General features: G+C 47.0%; 2 protein-coding genes and 2 pseudogenes across 2 annotated transcripts; 1 reads left to right on the top strand and 3 right to left on the bottom strand.

Moving 5' to 3' along the window:
• The first annotated feature begins 99 nt into the window (after nucleotides 1-99).
• LOC136502965 (uncharacterized) lies at nucleotides 100-10687 on the top strand (annotated as a pseudogene).
• A 488-nt stretch (nucleotides 10688-11175) lies between these two features.
• On the bottom strand, nucleotides 11176-13300 carry LOC136502964 (L10-interacting MYB domain-containing protein-like; annotated as a pseudogene).
• Nucleotides 13301-19577: 6277 nt separating this feature from the next.
• LOC136502963 (uncharacterized) lies at nucleotides 19578-20327 on the bottom strand. Its single transcript, XM_066498202.1, has one exon. The coding sequence runs from the start codon at nucleotides 20325-20327 to the stop codon at nucleotides 19578-19580; it is 750 nt and encodes a 249-aa protein (XP_066354299.1).
• Nucleotides 20328-21632: 1305 nt separating this feature from the next.
• On the bottom strand, nucleotides 21633-25609 carry LOC136505357 (E3 ubiquitin-protein ligase RSL1-like). Its single transcript, XM_066500506.1, has 3 exons — nucleotides 24873-25609; nucleotides 22257-23038; nucleotides 21633-22126 (listed from the first exon to the last, which is right to left on the bottom strand). Exons 1-3 carry the CDS (start codon nucleotides 25566-25568, stop codon nucleotides 21979-21981), a joined length of 1626 nt encoding a protein of 541 aa, XP_066356603.1. The 5' UTR covers nucleotides 25569-25609; the 3' UTR covers nucleotides 21633-21978.
• Nucleotides 25610-26041: the final 432 nt, after the last annotated feature.

Below are 26041 nucleotides of genomic sequence, written 5' to 3'. Positions count from 1 at the left end.
TTGATCATACTAACCTTTTTTTTGCAAATGAAATTGACCCGACTTGTTGGACGCAAGGCAACGGGGAAAGGCAAGGCCATTTTAAAAGCCGCTGGCTGGTTTTGTTTGAATGAAAAAGCCAAAATTGATTCCAGGTGGACTTCGGTCGAAGGCGCAGCCCAACAAGATTGACCTTGAACTTGTCGACGGAGGTGAGGCGTCCAAGCAACTTTTCTTGTTTGCCAATTGCCATCAGCTCTCTCTCGGAAAACTAGCTCTGGCCTCTGGCCGCCTCCCAAATTCCATTTCCAATTCTAGTTAGATGGACGCGAGAAGGCGATCCAGCTCCACTGCATCCTTTCCTCCCTGCGTCTCCGTCGACTCGGATTTGGATTGGGTTCCCCTGCAGCTGCAGCTAGGCTACGCTTCGCTCCGGGGACCTGGGCCCTGGCGTGCTCAGCTCCGTCCATCCCAAATCCCTTCCATCAAGCTAGGTAAGTAAATAATTCCTACCCTTGAGAGGTCTTGAGGAATGGCCCCTCCTGACTTATCGTATATAAGCTTGCTTCTTCTTCTCCTATAAATCCCTTATCCCTTAAGCTTGCTTCTTCTTCCATCCCAAATCCCTTAAGCTTGCTTCTTCTTCTCCTATAAATAAAATCTATTTATTTATGTAGGAGTATAGTTCGTAACTACTAGATATTACCAAGAAAATTAGCATATTAGTTCTTGTCCTAGTGTAAAACTGAACTGCTGAATGGAATCCGTGTGCTTAATTCAGTTATTATATATACTGCATATATATGTTCATCAATCAAGCAACTCCTCCCTCTGAGCAGAATTGGCCTTGTCTCTTTCTTCTTGTGCAAAATTTTCTCATCCACCACGAATTGAAAAGGAAGGTGTTTTTTAATGTCTGCCATCATTCAACTATTGGTTTTTAATAATTGCGTTAATCCTTAATCATGTGGTAACTGGCTAACTGCACACACCACAAAAACAGAGAATTACAAAGTGAATGTTTTGTAACATCACGATGCACCGTTGGCCATTTCGTTTCACGAAACTCGATTCAGATCAAGTTCTACAAATTGACAAGTTACCTAGTACTAGTGCTTTCCTGTACTCTGCTGTACTGGCACTGATTATTCATTATTTGGCATTTTACTTTTAGATTGAGGGAGGCTAGGAGCAGCTGCTGCTTCCATTCATCGGAGCTCCTCCTCATCAGTTAGCTGGTACAAGATGGTCGTTTTGGGTGGTGTCACCGATGATCCCAGACATAAACTTGGTGACAGTGTTGATCATTCACGCCAACAACATCCAGCAGGATTACCGGATAAACCCAGTAATGTCAGTTATGACAATGGAAATGGGCACAACCCATTTGACCACACGCAGGATTCAGCCTCCGATCCATACAAGTACTACTACGATGCAGGATCCGAGTCCGGTTGGCAGTCCACCTGTGAGCGATAGCAGTAGGAGATGGGAAGAACCGGGAAGAAGAAATCGGAGAAAGAAGAAGAAGGAACAAGAGATAGCGCGGAAGAGTTCTTAGTTTAGGAAATCCGGTTCAGTGTTTACAAATGTCTAATAACTCTCTCTTCCTCACGCTGACTGATATAGTCTTTACAGAGGCTCAGCCTCGTCACGCATGCAAGCGCCGAAGAATTCAAGCCCATTGCTCGCCGAATACTCGCGGGTTGGGCTTCCTGGGCCTTCTTCCTCTGGGCCGGTTCCCGGGTGCTCCATCTTGCTCTTGGGCCGTGTTACTACGGTGGCTGACATCCCCTCTCCCTTGGAACACTGCTTGCCCCCAAGCAGTGGCGTGTGGATACTCCTGGCGAACAGCTTCAAAGTCTTCCCAGGTAGCAATGCCGATGGCAGATTGTTCCATTTGACAAGTACCTGAGGTATAGTAGAAGAACCACGAGCGACCATATGAGTCTGCAGAACCTATTCTGGAGCCAAGTGGATGGCAAAATCCGACGGTAGGGTGGGGATTACCTGATGATGGGCACCAACAGCCTTCTTAGTTGTGAAACATGAAAAACCGGATGAATTGCCGAGTGAGCAGGCAGTTCAAGTTTATAAGCCACTGAACCGACACGATCCAGAATCCGGAATGGTCCGAAGAAGTGGAAAGCAAGTTTCTGATGGGAGCGAGGAGCCAGAGAACTTTGGACATACGGCTGCAGCTTGAGGTAGACGAGATCACCCACTGCAAAACTGCGCTCTGATCTATGTTGATCAGACTGTTTCTTCATCCGTTGCTTGGCCCGGTTGAGGTGATGTTGGAGAAGTTGGTCCATCCACTGTCGGTCTGAAGCCCAGACAATGACGTCCGGATGAGAGACAGCAGAAGTGTCAACAGCCAGGAAACACGGAGGATATCCATATAGCGCCTCAAAGGGTGAGCGACCAATGGCCGAATGGAAACAGGAATTATACCAAAATTCTGCATATGGCAACCACTGACTCCATTTGTTGGGGCAAGCATGGACAAAGCACCTCAAATAGGTTTCTAGGCACTGGTTAAGCCGCTCTGTCTGACCATCGGATTGGGGGTGGTAGGCGGTGCTGCGACAGAGGGACACATCCGCCAGCTTGAACAGCTCAGACCAGAAGTGACTTGTAAATATGCGGTCACGATCTGAAATGATAGAGCTCGGAAGGCCATGTAATCGATAAACATGCTGAAAGAATGACTTAGCAACTGTGACAGCCGTAAAAGGGTGACGGAGGGGAATGAAATGGCCATACTTGGTCAGGAGATCGACTATAACCAGCACACAGTCGAAGGTTTGGGACAATGGAAGGCCCTCGATGAAATCCATCGATAACACTTGCCACGCTGAATCAGGAACCTACAAGGGCTGCAAGAGGCCTGGAGATTTGGATCTGTCATACTTGGACTGCTGACAGATGACACAGGACTGCACAAAATGATTGACGACAGTTTTCATACCTCTCCATGCAAAGCATTGCTTGAGCCGCATATATGTGACTGGTGTGCCAGAATGGCCGCCCCAGGAGTTAGAGTGAAATTGGGAGATAAGCTGCTGTTGGAATGCCGGGTCATTGCCAATCCAGACTCGGCCCTTATACTAGAGCAAGCCAGACTGAAGGGAATAATGTGGTATAGCCGCTGAGTCAACCGACAACTTGGTCAGCAAGGTAGTAGCGAAAGAGTCCTCTCGATAACTGGCAAGCACTGTAGAGATCCAGGAGGGTACCAAAGAGGTGACTGTCGCACACACAGCTGGAGGGGAGGGGTGGCGAGACAACGCATCAGCTGCCCTGTTATCAGAACTTGAGCGGTAGACAATGCGGTATTGCAGGCCCAACAGTTTGGAGAAAACCCTTTGTTGCCAGTGAGTATGCAACCTCTGATCAGTGAGCTGTGTCAGGCTTTTCTGATTGGTAAGAATCACAAACTCCTGAAACTATAAGTAAGGACGCCACAGTTGAACAGCAAGCAAGATCGCCATGAATTCTTTTTCATACGTTGATAAGCTACGTGACTTGGAGCCAACCGCACCGACACCCGACTCCGATGCATCAGTTTCAATGGAGAAAGGCTTGGCGAAATTGGGAAGAGCCAGCACCGGAGCGTGACAGAGGGCAGTTTTCAATGTCTAAAAGGCACAGTCATGATCAGGAGTCCAAATGAACAATGCATGCTTCTTCAGGAGATTGGTCAGTGGTTTTGAAATGATGCCAAAGTGGCAAACAAAGTGCTTGTAATAACCGGCAAGCCCCAGAAAAGGAACAGAGTTCTTTGACTGAACCGGGAGTTGGCCAAGAGGCAATAGGCTCCAGCTTGGAAGGATCAGTACCCACACCGGCCTGACTGATGACATGGCCGAGATAAGAAAGCTTGGTCTGGGCGAAGGAGCATTTGGACATTTTTAGCTTCCATTGATCCTTAGACAACAGCTCAAACATAGTTCGTAAATGCATGAGGTGCTCCTCCCATGTTCTGCTATAAACCAGGATATCGTCAAAGAAGACCAAGACGAACTTCCTGAGACAGGGAGCAAGTGTTGTATTCATGGCATCTTGGAAGGTACCTGGGGCTCCTGTGAGTCCGAAGGACATAACCCTAAATTCAAATTGACCAAAGTGTGTTTGGAAGGCAGTTTTGAATTCGTCACCCGATTTCATGCGGATCTGGTGAAAGCCGGACTGTAAATCTAATGTTGTGAAATAAGCTGCCCCGGACAACTCATCCAGCAATTCTTCGATGATAGGAACATGATATTTGCCTTTGACTGTAATTGCATTCAGTTGACGGTAATCGACGCAAAACCTCCAGGACTGATCCTTTTTCTTCACTAAGATAACCGGAGAGGCAAAAGAACCGGTACTCTTCTGAATGATTCCCTGCTGAAGCATTTCATTAACTTGCCGCTCAATTTCTGTTTTCAGAAGAGGTGCATAGCGGTAAGGCCGCACAAAGACTGGTTGTGCCCCTGAGATCAATGGAATGGAGTGGTCATAGTGCCAGCTGGGAGGCAACCCTGAAACTGGCTCAAATAGATGGGCATATTCATCCAGCAATGCTGGGACAGCCGGATGCATCGATGAGACTGACTGTGAAGACTCAGGAGGCTATACCAAACAGAGTTGAATGACAGAGCCCATCGGAAGATCTGTAGTGTCCCTAATCAATATAGCAGTAGCTCCCTCGTAAGGAATGGATATCCATTTTTGAGCCCAGTGTACTTGCATCGGGCTAAAACTGGCCAGCCAATCAAGACCAAGGATCATATCATAAGATGAAAGAGGCAACAACTTAAGATCAGTTGAAAAGGAGCAGCCCTACACTGACCAACGAGCACTGGGCAAAAAGGATGTGCATTGTAAAATGGCCCCATTAGCTACTTGCACTTGAACTAGGGACGGAAGTTCCTTGATGCCGGTGAGCGACTGAGCCAATGTAGAATTCAAGAAGGTATGAGATGAATCAGAATCCACCAAAATGGACAGAGGGTGACCTTGGATGTGTCCAGACAAGCTAAATGTCTTAGGGGAAGCTGAGCCCACTGCTGCTGCCACCGAGAGATGCATCATGATCTGATCGTCAGGTGATGAATCATCAGAGCACTCAGCTGCATCAGACTCCGGAAATATATCGACCAATTCTTGCACCAAATGCAATTGCACCATGTGTGAACATTTGTGGTCACGGCTCCACTTTGCGCCACACCGGACGCACAGACCCTAGGCACGGCGAGAGGCTCGTAAGGCTTTGAACTTGTCTTCCGCTGAGGTTGGCAGAGCTTGGGGCAGCCGCTTACTCTCACCATTAGCAAGCTTCGGTGGAGGTGGAGGCAGCGCCATGGCACTAGGCCACGCCGGCTTATATGCAGGGGATATATCAAAACGCCGAATAGGCTTCTTGTTGAGTCCCAGCGCCTCTTCCTGCAATTGAGCAAGAACACAAGTAGTATCCAAAGTAGATGGACGTGGAACCAGAAGAACAACTTTGATTTCATCACGCAAGCCATCAAGAAAACGTTGAGTATAGTAGAGTGGGTCTGGGTGTTTGGTATAGGCTTTCAGATCATCTACTAGAGCAACAAAATGATCGATGTATTCATTGACAGGGCTGGTTTGCCGAATCTGGAACAAGCGACGTAGCAGGAGCTCGTGCTCATTCCTGGCAAAGCGCAAAAGCAATTGGGAACAGAATTCAGACCACGAGATTGTTGCCAGCTGATCCTCGACAGAAGATAGCCAACGTTTGGCTGCACCATGTAAGTGCATAGTGGCAGCCTGCACCCAAACCACAGACTCAACACGATAGAGTTCAAAGTAGTGAATAGCTTGCTTGATCCACAGCTTAGGATGATCCCCCTCGAACCTAGGGAAATCAAACTCGGGAAGCTTGCCGGTATGGCCGCCCCCAGAACCCCCCTGATAGCTGGACTCATAATAACCTCCTGGGTGTGGCTGAGGTGGGCGTGGTGGTGATGGGTGGGGAGGAGGACTTGGTAATGGATGCGGTGAAAAAGGAGGGAAAGGAAACGTACCCTTGCCGGGAGGTGGAATTAGAGTGGTAACCACTCCGAATGCACCTTCCCGGTTCATGATGTCGACGCGGTGCCCGCTGGGCCGAGGGGCTGCGGATCCCACAGATGGGCGCGGGGCAGCCAGAAAGTCACCAAAGCCGGCGGATCTGAAGTGCAGAGTGACGATAGGCTTGGCGTCGCGGAGCGAGGCGCAGGGCGACGCAGGGGCCGAGGCAGACTTGGTGGTAGGCGCTGTCGCGATCACCCCGGGAGTCGTGGACGGGCCGTCCACCATAGAGTGTTCCATGTACTTGGAGATCTTCCCCACTTCCAGCTTCAGAGTCGCGAGCTTGTTGACTTCGAGGCGAAGGTCGTTGATGACGCCGTCGACCCCCAGGCGCCATTCGTCGAACACCTTGGTTGCAGACTCCAAGGCATCCAGACGGGTGGAAGAAGACGCCGTAGTTGAATCGAGCTTCCGCTCTAGACCATCAAATCGCTTGTCCTGGGCGGCGAAACGCTTATCGAGCTCGGCCAGCAGGGCCTTCTGGTCAGGACCCATGGCACCCCGGAGGCGTTGAAGACGGGTGTAGTGCTCGTGGGTGGGAATGAGGGAAGGATCCAGATCGGCGGAACACACCACAAATTGCGACTCCGGGACTGGAATTATGGAATCCCCAAAGGAAACTGCAGCTCACAGCTCCGATTCAAGGTTAGACCAACCAAATCCGGTGAAGTGCGAACAATCGACGGAGAAAGTGCGCCGAACAACCGACTGGGTGCCGAGAATCGGTGTCTCTGATACCACTTGTGAGCGATAGCAGTAGGAGATGGGAAGAACTGGAAAGAAGAAATCGGAGAAAGAAGAAGGAACAAGAGATAGCGCGGAAGAGTTCTTAGTTTACGAAATCCGGTTCAGTGTTTACAAATGTCTGATAACTCTCTCTTCCTCACGCTGACTGATATAGTCTTTACAGAGGCTCAGCCTCGTCACGTATGCAAGCGCTGAAGAATTCAAGCCCATTGCTCGCCGAATACTCACGGGTTGGGCTTCCTGGGCCTTCTTCCTCTGGGCTAGTTCCCGGGTGCTCCATCTTGCTCTTGGGCCGTGTTACTAAGGTGGCTGACACTACCTCATCACCTTCCTCTTCCTCCACCCGACAAATGCTTGGAGATGGGCACAGAAATAATGGGTGTCTTTCCGCTCGTCGTTAGCATCATCTCAGACTCAGAGACCATCATCATCTTCTTCTTCAAGTCGACGTTTCAGGGTGCCGTTTGTGAAGAAGATCGACTGGGGCTCTCTGTGGGACAAGTCCAAGGAATGGATTCGGAACCCCATGAACATGGCTCTGTTCGTCTGGATCCTCGCCGTGGGCGTCTCAGGCGCCATCCTCTTCATGGTGATGACGGGGATGCTCAACCGCGTGCTGGCAAACAAGCCGCAGCGAGACACGTGGTTCGAGGTGAACAACCAGATCCTGAACGCGCTCTTCACCCTCATGTGCCTCTACCAGCACCCGAGGAGGTTCTACCACCTCGCCCTGCTGTGCCGGTGGAGAGCCGGCGACATGCATCAGCTCCGGCAAGTATACTGCAAGGACGGCACCTGCAAGCCCAACGAGAGGAAGCATATGATGGTTGTCATCCTGCTGCTCCACTTGAACTGCTTCGCCCAGTATGCGCTTTGCGGCCTCAACCTTGGCTACCGACGGCCACAGCGTCCGGTGATCGGAGTGGCCCTCACCATATCGGTTGCCATCTGCGCGCCGGCCGTAGCTGGGCTGTACAACAACCTCAGCCCTCTTGGCAAAGACTACGAGGCACAAGTCCCACCGGAGGTAGACGAAGAGTCACAGCTCCAACAGAAAACGCCCGAGACTGAGAGGAGGTACATACTCATTGGTGCCACGACAAGGCCATGGCGAGTCCGCCGGCAGCTCGCCGCAGTGGGTCGGCGGGCTGTTGGAGGATATGTGGGACGACATGTCGCTGGCGTACCTGTCAGTGTTCTGCAGCTACTGCGTGTTCGGGTGGAACATGAGCAGGCTCGGCTTGGGCAACATGTACGTCCACATCGCCATCTTCGACCTGGCGGCCATCAGCGTGGACGATGAGGCAGTTAGAGACGCGCTGGGGCTGGCCGGCATCTTCCTCTGCGTGCTCGGCCTGCTCTACGGCGGCTTCTGGAGGATCCAGATGCGCAGGAGGTTTGGTCTCCCCGAGAACCGCGCCTGCTGCGGCAAGCCGGACCTCACCGACTGCATGCAGTACGTGGCTCTGCTGCTACTCCTGCACCCTGGCTCAGGAAGTCCGCACCGCCGACGCCTACGAGGTGGCGCTGGTGGTGCAGGACACGCTGCAAGACAAGCAGCCGATGCCGATGCATCACCGGCACCATCCAACTCCAACAGCTGCTGCTGTAAGGTCACTGGATGACGGCGTCACCGTGCCCCCTTCGTCAGTGTCAGCTACACGTACATAGGTAGCATAGCAGTAGCAACTTTTGGGACTTGGGAGTAGTTTCATTTCACCCGTGTAATGTAATTAACCCGGCCTACCCACGTACAGTACCTACGGAGTATGCATGTGACACACTAACTTTAATTTGGTTCTCTCAAGATCAGGTGTGTCATTTCAATGTATCCATACATCCCAATAATCCATGCAATCTATTGGAGCAAGCAATGCGAAATCGATGTTGTATTACGAAAGAAGTCATTCCTGTTCAACTACAAACTCAGACCTTGTTTGGTATGGCTCCCCAGCTCTTCCTGGAAAAACATTGTAGGAGCATTGTTGAGCACTATAGTGTGGAGCGGTTTATTTTCGACGAAAAAATTAACTTAGATGAGCCGATAGAGCCACGATTTCGAGCTCTACCGGCTCCGTGCTACAGTGCAGTTGCAGTAAGAAACAGGGCCGGAGCCGAAGCACGTACTAAACGACCCCTCCATGTATATACAAGTTTTAGCTGCTCAACTCAAAATCTACCTCGTCGGGACTAGCGCCGGCCAGGCCATTCGCCTCGTCGGTACGTACGTATATCATTGTGCTGTGCACGCTGTCACGCCCAGGCCGCTTGCCTTGAGCGCCATCGACGTCGTCCGCGGGTCGCTGGGGACGGCGTGTCAGAGCGGCATCATACCTTGCATATAAGCTTTTAAAAAAATGTCGTGCGTACATGAACAGAGCACCTATATGTTCGATTTTTTTCTCTTCCCCTCTTTGCAAATAAAATAAATGCCACCAAAAAATCCATGAGACGATAGAGCTTAAATTAAGTAGTAGGGTACAAAACCATGAGATATAGGGTCTGTTTGGTTGGGCTGTTGCTGTGAAAAAAGCTGCTATGGGTTGTGAGCTGTGAGAAAAGCTGCTGTGAGCTGTGAGCTGTGAGAAAGCTGAAAGCCGTTTGGTTAGAATGGCTGTGAAGCTGTAGGTTTGGTAAGAAATATCTGTAATGCCCCTGAACTGCTAGGAGAATACTGACATTCAAATTTATTGTAAAACATTGTTTTGTTCACTAATTCGCATGTAAATTACCATTTTAGAAAGGAAAAATTAATTTTCTTAAAGATTTTCATTCACCATTAACCTATGGTCCACATAAATGAAATTATAGAATATTACAAAAGACATATGGTTCACATAATGATGTCCTTCTTCAACATAACTATCTCCCTCTCGAACTAACCAAAGCATCGGCTATCCTACTGCGAATGGTATTCATGGTGTCCTCGTTCTCTCCATCTTGATTGTCATCTTCTGTGTGTCTGCCGTGGCACTATGTTGTAGCAGGTACTCCTCATCACCATCACATCTATCGAACAACTTGTCTTCCAAATTGGTGTCACGAATAAAATTATGCAATGCCATATAAGCTAGAATTATATGCTTCTGAGTTCGAGTAGGAAAACTTGGAATGCCCTTCAAAATACACCACTTCTGCTTCAAGACCCCGAAAGCCCGCTCAACGACATTTCGAAGAGATGAATGCAAGAAATTGAACACCTCGTTCTTCCCTTGAGGAGCACGTCCATTACAAAGTCGAAACTCTAGTATATGGTATGTGCTTCCTTTAAAAGGAGCAAGATATCCTATTCGGTTTGGATAACCAGAGTCCACGAGATAATATTTACCTATAAAACCAAATCAGCAAAGCCAAATAACAATAGAAATATTGACAACCAGTAACGAAATATGCATACCTTTAGGAGGCATGGGAAATGAGGGAAAATTTGCTAACGCATGGTCGTGTGTCATGTGTAGAACCTGGCCAACCAGCAACCGCAAAGATAAACCTCATGTCAAAATCACAAACAGCTAGCACATTCTGAGATGTATAGCCATGTCGACATGTGTAGTTGACCACTTCCTCTGTTGGCACTGCTACTGGAACATGTGAACCGTCAATAGCTCCAATAGCTCCTTTGAAATAAGGCCAGAAATGTTCCTCCTTGACCTTATCATGCTCAGTACAGAAAGTAGGATCTCTTGGCTTGATATTGTCTTTTGCTAACTTGCGCAGACAATTCAATACTTTATGAAATTTAGTGTGAACTGTCCAGACTGACTGGGTAAAACGATTTTCAGCTTGTGAAAATGATTCGGGTCCTCCAACGATCTACAAGAACATTGCCAATGACTCCATTGATGATACATTATTAGTTGATGTTAAGCCGTAGTTCGAGATTAGCAAGTCATGCATTGCCATGAAAACTTTAGTGCTCATTCGAAACATCTTATAGAAGTACCTCGGATGACCCATGCATCTCATAACCCATTGAAGTCCAGTTTCTGGTGTTTCCCTATACTTTCCTTTGTGCAAATACCGCTCAATGTATTAGTAACCCATTTCACCAATAATGGCAGCCTGCTGCGACAGTTCTACAAGAAGCAATAGTCCCTTTTGTCCATTTTTTGTCAAATCGTCCATGTTGCCATCCATCTACATAAGACAGGAAGCAAAACTCAGGAAAAAATTGACAGCAATCAAAACATGTACAACAATAGCAATGGAAGCAATCAAAATATTGACAGATCAAACATGGAAGCAATAACTCAGGATAATATTGTTTCAGAGTACAGGCAACATTATTTCAAATGGTTTCGAACATGGAAGCAAATAAATGGTTCTCACAACACAACACTAAAAATAAATAACTAAAAGCTTCTACGTGCGCCTCATCAACTCCTTTGCATGCTCCCTCTCAAGCAAGTCAAACCTTCCTTCTTTTGTTTCCAGCATGCTAAAGACCTCCCTAAATTCAGACTTCACAATCAGAAAGGTGGTTGTATGCATTAGAGTTGTTTTCTCTTGCACCCCACAATCTTTAACCATCTTCATGGCATATGCAATGCTAGGGACTTGGCTGGTTGGAGGTGCAGATGATGCTTCAACACTTGTGGAGATCTTCTCTACTGCAGTTTCTATCTTCAAACATGTGTTCTTGTACATGCGAAAGAATGGGCTCTTCTCATCCTTTTCGTCAGTAGCAGTAGAGGACTCCTTTCGTTTCTTTTTTCTTGGTTTTGATTTTTTCAAAGCAGTCAACTTGACATCATCATTATCTGGAGGTTTTTGTATCTCACCCACATCCTCATCACTTGGGTCATCGGAGGAAATATCTCTAGGATAGGATGCACTTTCCACGCTAACATGTATCTTATCAAACAACATATGAAGATCATCAAGGTGCTTCGGTCCTTGTTTTCTGAACCTAACATGATTGCATTTGATACCTTTATCACGATTGTTGCATCTCTAAAAATAAATGGATAAAGTTAACAAGTCGGTCCATATACACAGTGTCGGGTTCATAAACCCGAGGTCCCTCGGGGACCGGCCGCCAAGGCTCGGCCCAGAAGATCGACCTTTTCTTCTTCTGGACCGGCCCAAAAGTCTGAACTCAACAGACTGGAGCACTCGCTTCAGGCCCAGGCCGCCTTCGGCCCATCTCTCTGGCCGGAGCACTAGCTCAGGCTCAGGCCAGCTCCGAACGGCCTCTCCGATCGGAGCGCTAGCGTCAGGCCCCGGCTGCCTCCGCACGGCCTCCACTCGGAGAGCCTGACCCGAGGACAGCCTTCGACTTTGACCCCGTGTCTTCGACCGGGGGTCATAGGAAACCTTTCCCATCGCTATTCTCCGACTGGCGCGCCAGTACCGACTGGGGACATCCGACCGGGGATGCCCGCTCGGAGAGAACCAGAAGGCGTACTAAGGATGGCAAGACGGGGCTCGCAAGTCAAACCACGGCACCAGGGACCATACCCTGTGGAACAGTATTGTAGGCGCCGGTGCCTCTGGGCATCAATAGTATTGTGGGCGCCGGAATTCACCGTACCTGGCGAGCATCGAAAGGCCATGCCTCCAGTCGGTGAGACAGCATTTTTGCAGGTACCGACGCCCTCTAGTCTTGAAGAAAGCAGCTCAACCTCCCACATGTACCTGACATTCTATAGTAACATTAACAGTATTGAGGGCGCCCACCATTATCCCATCCCCATCGGTGTGGGCAACAAGGCTTAGAAACGTCCATACTCACTCTCTCTCTCACTTGTAAAGCCATCCCCTTCTTCTATAAAAGGGGATGTGCTCCCTCCAAACCCAGGCAGTTAACCCAAGTCGACTTCTTCAAGTTCAAGCTTAGGGTTGGACGCTTCGTTCATAGCATAGCTCCTGTCGATCTCGGCCCTTCTAACCGGACCGACCGGACACCCCATCTCTCTCTCTCTCGCTTGTTTGTAACCCCACTACAGACTTCGTGCACCTGGGCTCGGGAATAAAGTCACCGACCGACCCACACTGGACGTAGGGCACGTAGCCTGAACCAGTCTAAATCCTGTGTCATTGAGTGCTAGGCCACCTCCGATCACAACGTACAGCAAAACTATAAATATTTACTAGTTGGTCATTTTCTGCACCGACACATAGTTAACAAATAAAAATACAAAAAGATAAATGAAAAAAGGACAGTATACAATTCTTACGGCTAGGTGTTCATCCCACCATTCATTGGAGCAGTCAACAATTTGCTTTGCCTCATTCCATCCAAGACCAGTGGCAGAATTCTTGAGCTCCATAAACCATGTATATTCCTTTTCATATTGTCCAACTTATTCTTCAATTGTTTCTTTGTTTGCTTCAGCCCAGTTTTTTCTTCATACTTAGTTACCAGATTTTTCCAACCAACCCTAGTGAACATTCCCAACGGTCTATTCCCAGCTTCTATCTCTCCTTTGCATATGTCAATGAAGTGCCTCACATTGGCATCACACCAATCTACCTTATCAGTCATTCTTGAATAAAGAAAAAAATTCATTCAATTCACAATCATAACAATATCAATGCTCATGCATCCTCCAATTTCATCTAAGTACACATTATTAGTGGACATAAATTAATGGTGTGAACTAACAAGTGACAAAAGATTTCTTAGACAATATAGAGATGATTCTATACTTAGAAAATGGAAGTATGTAGTTCCAGGAAAGGGGTCAAGCTATCAAGCAAGAACTAACCCCCTTGCTGCTGCTTCACTTTTTATGTTGCAAAACATGAAACCATAAACAAGAAACACTAGGCATGCTGTGTAATGGGGGCGACAAAATGATTGGCAATACATGTGTAGGAGAGCACGGAGGTGCAGTGGGGATTAACCTTAGCACTAGATCTAGGCGGGAAGTTTGCTGGCATGTAGATCGGGAGGTGGATGACGGGCTCGAGGGGAGGACGAGGAGCGCCGCTGCCGGTGGCTTTAGGGGAGGTGGCCTCATGGTGCCGCCACCGGAGGCATGGCCGGACCGCCTCCTGAGGGCGTGGGTGCCGCCGCCGGAGGGCATGGCCGGACCGCCGCCGAGGGCGCGGCGAAACCCTAGCGTCGGGCAGGACCGAGATGAGGCGTCGGGTGGGGAGCGAGAGGCATCAGTGGGAAAGAAAATCGAAGGGGTACTCCCATAAGCGATGGCACTGTGGGTAATTTTTGTGAAACGTCCGCCCTCACAGCCAAAAAAACACCCCGAGGGTGGCTGTGGAGAATGAACTACAAAAAAGTTGCTTTTGTGGAAGTAGGGGTTTGGAAGCTCACCCCTTTGGTTTAGCTTTTGACTTTTCTTTAAAGCAAAAGTACTTTCACAGCTCAACCAAAGGGACCCATATTTGTGTTACAGTTCCATTGACAAGCATGCAAAGTGCATGACAAATCTAAATGAGTATAATTTACCGACAGTTCTCAAGAGGGGCTGGCTAGCGCCCGAAAGTCTAGACGTCCATGCCTACAGCCGTTTCCCGCACAGTTTCACACGCCCATGTGGGGTTCGTGCCTCTCTGAACATCACCAGCATCAAGAAAGAGGGGTAGGGGCGACGGATGCCCAACTAGCGCCGAAAGGAGGAGGAGACAACGAGGTGGACAACAGAAAGCGAGGAAGGAGATGCAACACTCGATCTACTTTTGAAACATCCAGATGCAACAATTGCAACATACGTCTGAAGACAAATGAAAAACTTGAAACATGCATCTGAAACACTCGCAAAAACACATTAAAATCACTTGAAAACCATCGTAAATCACACGCAACATGCAGATAAAACACTTACAACATATGCGTGAAGCATATGCAACATCCGAATAAACACACTTATAACATATGTCTAGAAAAGACACAGATGAAACATTAGAAACAGAAGCTTGCAACATACGTGTACAACTATTGCAACATGTGCAACATCTCGATCTACTATTGCAACATCCACATGAAGCACCTGCTACATGCCTCTAAAACACTTGAAACATACGCTTACAACATGGGCTTTGAGCGCAATATTTCCTTGCTGTTTCGGAATAGAAGCTCGTCGGCGCATGGAGTTCACAGGTGTAGAGCTCGCCGATGGCGCAAAGATCGCCGCTTCGGTGGAGAGGAAGGCCACGGCGGATTAGCAGTTCCACGCGATAGCCACCCTCGCCTCCCTCCCACGCGGCGCGGTGGGTCTCTGTCGCCGTGTCCGTCTCCCACGCTCTGCATGCCCTGCTCGCACGCGGGCCTCTGGAGCCACCATTTCCTCCCATGCGCATGGGCCTCGAAACTGTTATCGCCTTGCTTGCACGCCGGCAGCCAGCAGCCGGACACGGGAAGGGCAGTGGTCGTCGAAGATGGGGCCGCAAGAGCGCCGAAGGGTCGCAAGCCGGCAGCCAGATGCTGGAAGCTCAGTGGTTGCCTGAGGGTAGCCACTAGATCTATCCCTGTCATCGCGGCGCTGGGGAATGGAGATGCACTGTCGTGCGCAAGGTGGATATCGTTGCCTCTGCGACTGCATCGCTGACCCCACGCCATTGCCACCGAATCTCCGATTTGCCATAGTTGATGCTCTAGTGAGCTGGGCCAGCATCTCGTCCACCTCCTTTTTAGCAGAATCTCGCCCACCTCTTGGCTCGGTGAATAATGGATGAGGCTATCTCACTCGAATGGATAAGGCCACACCGACCACCGCTTTAGCCTGCTTTTTAGAGGCGGTAGTTGGGCTGGCGCGAGCGGCCCACCATCCGGAGCGTCCCGCGCGGACGGACGCCCTATACCAAGAATTACTAGTCTCAAAATTGTCTGAAGATCTCATCTAGTCAGTTGTTCACCTAAACGGCTGATTAAACGGCCAGTAAACGGTAAATGGTGGTAAACTATTTTGTTTAGCGGATAAACGGAAATTAAACAGTTGATCGTTTAAATGGTCAAAAAAACGGGAAAAACGGTCTAAACGGCCTAAACGGAACGGAGATAAACAACATTAAACGGGCTAAACAACTGTTTAAACGACTGTTTAGGCGAACACGAGGTAAATCTAGTTTAGTTTTGTATGGATAAATTTGTATACTTAAGTTTATTATATTTATAAATATGTACACTTGATATGTTACATACATAAATATCTATATTTGGTTCTCTTCACATGCATAAATATATATATACATACCAAAATAATTGATTTTTACTCGGATAAATATGTATAAATGCTAGAATACTTAATTTTTTACATGCACATATATAATTATATGGATTTGTTTAAAGTACAAAACCGTTTAGACCGTTGAACTTCGTTTAAACACCGTGTACACAGCCTAATCGCTAAACGAAGGGCGACCGTGTAAAGACCATTTACCGTTTAGGAAAACATTATTCTAGTAGACCCTCAAAGTCTTTATATATATATATAGAACTACTATCCTGTAGCTGGCTACAGAATAACTTATTCTGTAGCCACTTTGAGTTATGATAATTACTATGTTAATTTACGAGATTATAGTAACTCTTTACTAAGTGGTTTAATATAATGTTATGGTAAATATCCCCATGTGTTATAGTAACCCAACTATCGTAAATATGTATTGACATTATGGTAAATTAGTATATAAAATTATAGTAAATGGAGGTGGCTACAAAATAACTTATTTTGTAGCCGGCTACTGAATAGCCTCTCCCTATATATATATATATATATATATATATATATATATATATATATATATATATATATATATATATATATATATATTGCCCCCTTTATAAGTTGTAAAAAGGTCTAAATTGTCATTTACCCGACCCTCAATCATGCGTGGCACATCGATTCAGCGCTTACGTGGATTTCACATATGACACATACATGTCAAGGGCAAGGTTTCGCCTTAGAAAAATCATATCTTTTTTTTCATATGACCTTGGATGAAGATGATTTTTATATGTAAATTATAACCCTTGATAAGATCTACAACTTTTCTAGTTTTGAATTTTTATCATTTGCCATAAGTTTACATGCTCAAAAAACACTACTACAGGAAACTTATCCGAGGCGGGCAAAAAGGGTTAACCGAGGCGGTTTTTGCAACCGCCTTGGACTAAAGGTCACGGTTAATCGTGGCATTAACCGAGGCGGTTGGTCCCCCGCCTCAGTTAATCAAATACAAAATAAAAAAATGAAAACCCATGGACAAGCCCAGTGAGCCCATCCACGGGCCCATCGAGCCCATCCACGGGCCACCGCCGTTGCCGCCGCTGCTCGCCGGATTTGAGCACCCGCGCCGCGCCTCCGCTGCGAATCCGGTCGCACCACCACCGGATCCACGCCTCGAGAACCAGATCCGCCACCGGGGGGAGCACGGGTGGCCAGATCCGGCTACTCTACGACCGGATCCGCTCGCCGCTCCACCACCGCTACCGGATCCGCTCGCCGCTCCACCGCCGGCACCGTCGTGGAGGAGATCGAAGGGCGTGGGGATGAAGGGCGTGCTCCTCCCAGGGGCCTCCAGATCCGCTCGGGTGAGGGAGAGGGAGAGGGAGGGGGGAGAGAGGGAGGCACGGGAGGGAGAGGGAGACCGACGGCGCGACCATGGGGAGGGGAGGGAGTGTCGTGACCGCAGGGAGGGGAGGGAGTGTCGCGAGTCGCAACCATGACTCCGTGAGGCGCGCCCCTGCTATGACTGCGTGAATGGGGAGGGAGAGGAGTGAATGAGAAACCCTAACACCCTGTATTTATACTGCTTCTAGCTATCGGGCCTCGCCTGGGCCTATTGGGCTTCCATATTAACCGAGGCGGGCCTTGGGAAAATGGCCTGATTTTTCCAGGCAGGCCTCTTATAAGGCCCGCCTCGGTTAATAGATTTTAGGGTTTTAACCGCCTCAGTTAATAAAAAATGACCGCCTCGATTAATCCAGGCATTAATCGAGACACTTTACCAAACGCTGCGCAAAAGAATTTGTGTAGTAATGAAATAATATAAAGTTTTAGCAGCATATTAGTCGCGTAGCAAGACTTGTTGTCTTAGAAAAATCATATATTTCTTGTAAGGTGTCGGACAATGAAACTTTATATATATGGCAATTGTAGCTCTCAATGAGATCTACAAATTCCTAGTTTTGACTTTTCAATTTTATCATTTGATGAGGTCCTTATAAGATGGTAAAAAAATAATATAAAGTTTCAGCAACATATTAATCTCGTACCAAGGCTCATCGTCTTAGAAAAATCATGTATTTCTTACATGGTGTCAAATAAAGATACTTTTTATACAAAAGTTATAGCGCTCGATGAGATCTACAACTTTTTAGTTTTTAGTTTTTTTTTTACTTAAAGTTGTTTAGATTTTTTTAAAAAAAAATTGACATAAATCATGCTTGTCTCTTTATAATTGGCCCAGTGTGCTTACACACCTATGTTGAGACTACGTATATCCATATAGGTAGGTGGGCAAGTAGTTATTATACAAAAATATAAATATATGGATGTCTTTTTGAGATATTATTACAGTTCCAACAGTTTTCAATGGACCAAGCACACACATATATATATATATATCTGTGGTACAGTGAAGCAACGCATGAATGAATGAACTTCAGAGAATGCTAGTTTATTATCTTCGACTTGCATGCCTCATCAATGTGGCACTTGATACATGGCTCAATAACCTTGAATTTAACACTTGAGGGGACTCATTAGCGGAGCCAAGATGAGCACCTCGGGGGGTAATCAATAGAGATTTAGAACAAATGTTGAAGATTAACGATGAAATCACGTTTTTTTCTACAGTAAATACCACATAAAATCACTCTCACGGGGGGCGGCTCCCCCCCCCCCCCCCCCCCCCCCCCCCCCCAGGATCCGCCACTGAGGGGACTTGACCTTGGATGCATCTCTTGATGACATCCACAGCCTTCCGGGCTTCCATGAGGGCGTTCCATGTTAGAGGTGTGCACATATGCAACGCCCCCTATTGCGGCCATACGCAGTATCCAATACCAGTTGTTTTAATAACGTTGTATTCTCAAGGATGTGATTTGTTAGCACAACCAAACCTTTTGCAGAGCGAAACCCACTTATCAGCACTCTCTTCAACTTGCGACGACGGCGTTGTCCACCAGTTCCTCCATGCCTTTTCTCTTGTGGGGAACAATCACCATGAGAATCTTCCGGAATGGCATCAGCAGCAGCATCATGCATCTCTAACTGCATGTATGTATATACAAATACAAAGGTGTCTTAGCATCAAATGTCTTTTTTTCTTGGAATTTTGGTTATATTAACGTATGTTGATTGACTACATAAATGGAAAAACATTGTACGGACACACAGATGATAGTTCAAGCGCAAAGGCACGAAATGTCATACATGTATATATATAAAGGTTTCTGAATTCTGATGAAAAGGAGGGGGGGGGGGGGGGGGGGTCTTACCTGCAAGATGAAAGTATGCAGAGCAGGACAGGCATTAAGAAAAGAAACAAGGGAATAAAAATCATAGTCCGGAGTCCGGACAGCGGCTTGGCGTATGAAGCCGTATCCTCAAGTACTTGAGGTGGCGAAATTTGGTAAGCTTCTTCATTTGTGTATCAGCTGCAACCTAAAGAAACAACAGAGGCCCCAATTGTTAGTGCATATATATGTTTAGGTACAAAGGCAATACAAAATCCACATGTTTGCAAAGAGCAATGAAGCTATAATACTATTGTTAAAGTACATTACAGGGAAAACATCGATGATGTAAATAAATATATATAGTAAGAAAAATAAAGATAGAGATGTATGTCTGTCATCAGAATGCATGAGCACTAATTGTAACAGAAAAGGAAACACTGACCTCGAAGCATGATGATAGAGAAAGGATGCTGAGATTTCGCGCGACGGAAGGGAGCTTGGTGGTGGCATAACAGAGCATGCCATGCTCGTCCACACTAGACACTTTCATCTCTGACACCAGGGGTGATGAATCTCCAAGGCAGATGCGCGTCGTGGGCAACCCAACATATGAAACGATCTTGAGCTCTGGTGCATCACATTGAATCTTTTGCAAGCCGTTGTTGTTTCCTACATGTAGGAATTTGAGCCGCGACAGGAGATGAGGTATCTTCAGGCAAACAATGTCATGGCAGTAGGAGAGCTCCAGCTCCTCCAAAGCAGGCGAAGACGACAGGAAGCAGCTAAGTTCATCTCCAGTAACACGCATCTTGTGGAGATGCACCCTCCTCAGGCTTACCAAGCAGCCGACCCTGTCTATGTAACCCAGACGGCAACCGGTGATGGTGAAGGATGTGATCGTCGAGCATCCATGGCTGTCACTGGACAGCAAGGAGCATGGGAACGTGTAGCCTAGCCCGTCGTCGTCCATGTCTAGGAACGCGCCAAAATCTATGATCCCCTGTGGGATCACAGCCTGGAACCAGCGGTCAAGAATGTCAGGGTCTATGTAGAAGCCAGGGGGAGGCTGAACCCAGAAGATTGCGATGCCGGTTCCAGTGTGGTTGTGCATGATGTGGTCGACTCTAGCGACGAATTCTCTCACCATGGGATCATTCCTTTGGTAGTACTCTTCTATGCATGGTTGCGATGACGCCCTTGTTGATTTGATCCTCTATGATCGGTAGTTCTTTGTCGATAGAATCAAACGACGATAGGTAGTCTGCCTCCAATAATCCTAGCGTGTAGATGTCCAAGATGAGCTTGGGAACGGAGGAAGGCATGGGAGATACAGGCAGCCTGAGCAGCATAGCGCATCGGCATAAAGACATGTATGTGGTAGAGGATATCCTGCATGAAGAAAGAACGACGAGAGGCAAGATCGATCAATACAGTTGTATGTAAACAAAAATTGGGGTAAGAATTAAGTGTCTGTGATTTGAATTGCACATGACATACATCTGGAAGGGTGATCCCCCGCTTCTTCTTCAGCCATCGTGGATCGATCGTTCGTCTACGTGTGCGCATGCATGCAAGACCGACCAATCCGAAACTAAACTGCGACGCTGCCGCCGAAATTCCTCGACGACTTGTTGGAGATAACATATGTTGCATCTACGCAATGTGCACACAGAAAAGCGCCATTGGAGGACCCTTCCAAAAATTGATCAATGAATGGTAGCCCCGACTGATAAAACCGTAACGACTAATAAACTGGCAAGAATTTCAAAACGAACAGAATACCAAATGAACAAAGCATGAACTGCTGCCGCTCAAAACCTTTCACTGATGGAAACGGAAAGTGAGTATGCCCAGAAAAGCGCGATTACAAAAGGTTTCATCGTTGGCAGAACGATAGAGACTTGCGGGCACCAAACATTGTGAGATCGGCAATACCAATTTCACTAGATTGGGTGTAGTTTGGGAAGACAATGCAGAGTTGTGTGCTGAAAGTTTCTGATGCAACTCTAGTTTCAGTATCCTCGCTACTGAACGAACGGCCGCATATGAACATGAAAAGGTAAAAGATATTCAGAACTGATGAATGTATTCCCTGTGAACAGTTTTGATTCGATCATGTGCATCTTGCAACCTTCTCGCATCAGAAAAGTCGGATTCATTCATTCATTGCCCTAAAGGAGGCAAATATCGAGAAACTGAACTCATTCCTAGCCGCCTTGGCGCTGGCTGGAGCACGACACATGTGATCCCTTATCTCGCGATAAAAGTCTATCTACCGTACAACCATGTGTTTCAGCCAAAGTTAACACATGGTCGTTGGCTGCCTAAAAAACACATGAATTCCAATAGATAAAAAACCATGTGTTTTAGGAGAAGCTAGCACATGGTTGTTGGATGCCTAAAAAACACACAAATTACAAAAGGAAAAAAAAATCGTGTATTTCAGGAGAAGCTAGCACACAAATTTCATCAGACAAAAAAGGCCCACACAGACCAGTACAGTTTCAATAGGATGTTTACATCTACGCAACACAAGAACACATATAGAGTGGTACCATATTGGCCCACTTCAATGCCACTACTACACACAACCACTCTTATGCCTATGCATGCCACCACCCAGAACATTCAGTGGAGCGAGACCCACTAATGGTAAGGCACGGCTGGTCCAAAATGCGACAAACAAACTCTGCTTGTCCACCCCCTAGGGATATATATAGGGATACTAAAACTCTTCCAAGGCAGGCTAGTATGTAGCTGCAATAACATAAATAAAGGAAAGGAATTGTAACAGCCTTCTAGTAGTAAAGACCATCATCGTCTTCTTCGTAGTCATCATCGTCTTCCTCTCTGATGATGTTGCGTTCATCCCACAGCGGGCAGAAGCAGCTTGCTTTCTTATTCTTCCACTCTTTCCCACACGTGTAGCAGAACTCATAGCCGCACCTGCAATGCAAGAAGCAGCAACACACGTACAACAGAAGTTTTTCTTAGCACTGGCAAACATAATAAGTGCAGATTTTTAGGATGCTTGCATTGTGCAATTTATGGAATAATAAAGAGAATGGGGCCTTACACGCAGATCATGTGGTAGCAGCCCTCCGCAAGTTCGATCATGTGCTTGCATTTCACACATTGCCGCCACAGCCTCCGCCTTGCCAGGTTCTGTAACTTTGCATCTTCTGGGCGAGCGTGGGGGTACCTCATCTTGTACTCATAGCAACTCATCCCATCATGCCATGGGACTTTACAGCTCAAGCAAAAGGAGCCTCTGCATTTCACACACTTCCTCAATGTGGCAGCATCAGCAGCTGTGTACCTTGAGGACGACTCTTGCATCGGATGGATCACTTCCCCCAAGGACATCAAGGCTGAACACTTGGGATACGGGCAGTAAATCTTTTGGCTTGGAGGGATCTGTCCTTCCCTCATGCGTTGCACCATGATCTCTAACAGCCGTGGCGAAAGAAATACCCTTGAGCCCTCCACACTTAGCTTTGTGGTGCATCCCTCTTGTGGGCAAGCAGGGAGAGTTCCATTGAGCAGCTTAACTTTCACATGCTCCTTCATGCACGAGAAGCAGAAGCGATGTGTGCAACCTTCAACCGCATGGATTTTGGTAATGTCAGTGTCTTCCAAGCAGATGGCGCAGTTCTCTCTTTTCTCCTTGCTAACATTGGCAGCAAGAGCTTTGGCAATCTGAACAGTTAGTGAATCTGTTGCTAATTTTACGACATAGCTGACTTGGTTTGGCTCAACAAGTGAGACTTCACATTGATCAAACTTCATTCGGACTGACAGAACCTGATTCATCATATCTGCCAGCTTCTTCCCTGATGGGCGCCAAATGCCAAGCATCTGCAAATGCACAGAGTATATATTAGGAAAATATGGTCAGAAGAGTGAATTATTATGATTTGTCAAGCACATACAGGGTAGGCAGGTATCATCATAAGACCAGAACAAAAGAAAATTCTTAAGAAGTTTTCTACTTAGCAATGCACACAACAGCAAAACTGGCACTGAACTAGATCCATATCATCCTCCAGATTTACACTTCTTGCTGAACAAATGACTCAAAACATTATGCAGTTGTATTACAACAAATGCTGCAGTTTAGGGTTTACAAACACCTTTGAGTAATGGATAATTGTAGACTGACATCTTAGTGAAACTACCCATTGACTGGAGTGAAACCACAAAGTTAGTGATGTTTGGCATCTAAAATTGTGACACTTATTTATGTTTCTTATGAATAGGGAAGGTAGCAAAAAACAATACTATTTTTTCAGTTCAAACTGGTAGCTGAAAGAAGGAACTATCAAGTACAGAAACTCTTGAGAACTGGATATCAATGGAAAAAGTCTGATCCATCATATTCATATATCATTTCCCCCCTGCAATGCAATAAGCAAGACAACCAATGCATGTTCAGACAAGTTGGGATCATGGCGCCACAAAATACTCATTTCAAGAATACGTTAAGGCTTAATGTCCAACCAAATCTTGTCCAGTAGACACTGCAGTGCTGCTAGCTTCTCCACTCACGTAAGTATTCAGTAAGATTTAGAACTGAACAGACATTGAAATACCCTAAGCACATGGAAACTGCAGCACCAAATATACTAAAACTAAGTTTCTCTTGGGCGACTCAATCAACTAGTATCAATATCTCTTGGCGGCCTATGCCTAAGATCTAAGCACATGGAATGGAAGATGTATACATCACAAAGATTGGCACCGAACCAGACGCATATCACCCTTCAAGTTTACAAGATCTTGCTGAACAAATGACTTGAAACATCTAACACCATGCAGTTGTGTTACAACGAATACTCCATTTTAGTGTTACATACAGTGGAGTGTTTGTGAGTACTTTTTCTTGAACAAAAATGGCAGGAATTGATCCCAAATCCCAAATCCCCGAAGAAAAGAGAGTTCAAAAAAACACATTACAGGTTGATCCCAAATCCCAAAGGATCCAGTAACAAATCCCCCAAGAAAACCATCTGGGGACCAAAACCTGAGTCCGAAACACAGGGAAGTGGAAAGGGAAACACAGGGAAGTGTGTGTGAGTACTGAATAATTTTAGACTGGCATCTTCATTAACTGCCCATTGACTGAAAACATGATGTATTGATCAAGACATGAGTAAAGAAATACGCTCAAACCACAAAAGGTTAAGGAAGTTTGACATATCAAATTCTAACACTTTCTTATGTTTTTGTTTTTTAAAGGAACCGAGCAGGAGAGACTTTGTTATGGGAGGGTAGCAAAAACAGTACAATGTTTTCAGTTCGAACTGGTAACTGAAAGAAGGAAGCATCAATAGTACAGAAACTATTGAGAACTGACTGTCAATGAAAAAATCTGATGGGTTATATCCTTTTTTTTTCCGCTGCAGCGCAAGTTTAGATAAATAGTACAAGCATCACTAAAATAAAGAACCAAATCCTATCCAGCAGACAGTACAGTTCTGCTAGCTTCTCCACTCAAATTCAGAACTGAACAGGCACTAGAAAAGGGGAAATATCCTAAGCACATGGGAACAGCAGCAACAAATCTACTAAAAGTAGTTTTTTTATTGATTCAATTGTACTTATATTCTCTCCTGACCATATCTTTTAGGCAACTCAATCAACTAGAATAAAATAGGTGAAGGTGGAGAGGTAAAGAGTTGTCATGGCATACATGGTTGTAGAGCGGGCGGTAACCAGTGACGACGGTGACACTGCGGATGCCCAACCCCAGGGCGGCGTCGAGGCCCTCCATCAGCGCCATCACCTCCACAATCATGCGGCCGTCCACAAAGCGCTCCACCGGCTTCTGTATCCTGAGCACCACTCCCCCCTGCGTCCTGCAGACAGCCACCGCGAGCACGGCGATGCTGGGGTCCCGGTCCCGCGGGCCCACGACGTCCCTGCTCGGCATACCCTTGGAGAAGACGCGGAACAGCGGGCGGGGCGAGGAGTCGACGGGGCGCTCGAAGTAGTCGCCGTCGTGGGCCCATTGTTCCTCGGGGATGGCGGCGAGGTCGCGAGCGAAGAGGGCGTCGTGCGCGGCGATGCGAGCGGAGGCGGCTGCCCGGTCCTGGGCGGCGCGGCAGGCCTCGGCGTCGCGGCGGTCCTGCTCGGCGCGCGCGAGGTCGGCGGCCTGGACCGCGAAGGCGTAGGCGGCGTCGGAGGAGGACTCGGGGACGGGGAGGACGGGGGCGGCCTGCGACGACGATGACGAGGCGGCGGCATTGGGCAAGCGGAGCGAGGCTTGGATGGCCTCGGCGACCTGGAGCTGGAAGGCGAGGTCGAGGTCGGAGGCGGAGATGGCGGCGGAGGATGCGAGGGCGACCTGCTCGTGGAGTGCGGCTAGGTCGTCGCCGCCGGTCATCATCGGAATCGTACGAACCACAGGGGGATCGAACACAAATTACAAATCTCTCTGTAAGACTGTCCCGAGAAGACCCAAAACCCAAAATCAGCCTCCACATAAGATCTATTTCGGGTTAACTGACAGACACAATCTAAATATGGATATCCTCTTATTTGAAAATTTATTTGCAGAAAGAATTCTCTTTTGAATTTTATTATTAAAAAAGATGCTAAATAGGTATTGAATTTTTTTACCTATAACGTTACCTAAAATACGAATAGATCTTGTATTTTAGACAGCGGTGGCCTAACAACCCTTTGCAGCGAAAAAAAACGTTTTCTTTCCACTTCCACACACACACAAAAAAAACGTTTTCTTTCCCGGTCACCGCCTCACCGCAATAACCAGATTTCTAGGGTAAAATTGGATAGAATTTTTTGACTGGAAAATGTTGAACAAAGTTTAAATGAAATTACCATAAATTGGTGAATAAT

Source organism: Miscanthus floridulus, chromosome 14 (assembly GCF_019320115.1).
Source record: "Miscanthus floridulus cultivar M001 chromosome 14, ASM1932011v1, whole genome shotgun sequence".
NCBI lineage: Eukaryota > Viridiplantae > Streptophyta > Magnoliopsida > Poales > Poaceae > Miscanthus > Miscanthus floridulus.
This window is presented reverse-complemented; position numbering and strand designations above follow the sequence as displayed.

What these genes read in the sequence shown, in the direction of transcription:
- LOC136502963 (XM_066498202.1), bottom strand. Translation starts at nt 20,327, where the DNA reads ATGGTGAGAGAATTCGTCGCTAGAGTCGACCACATCATGCACAACCAC.
- LOC136505357 (XM_066500506.1), bottom strand. Translation starts at nt 25,568, where the DNA reads ATGATGACCGGCGGCGACGACCTAGCCGCACTCCACGAGCAGGTCGCC. An exon ending in ACCGCCCGCTCTACAACCAT is followed by an intron (nt 23,039 to 24,872) that starts GTATGCCATGAC and finishes GTGCATTTGCAG; the next exon opens with ATGCTTGGCATTTGGCGCCC. An exon ending in TGCTACCACATGATCTGCGT is followed by an intron (nt 22,127 to 22,256) that starts GTAAGGCCCCAT and finishes CTTGCATTGCAG; the next exon opens with GTGCGGCTATGAGTTCTGCT.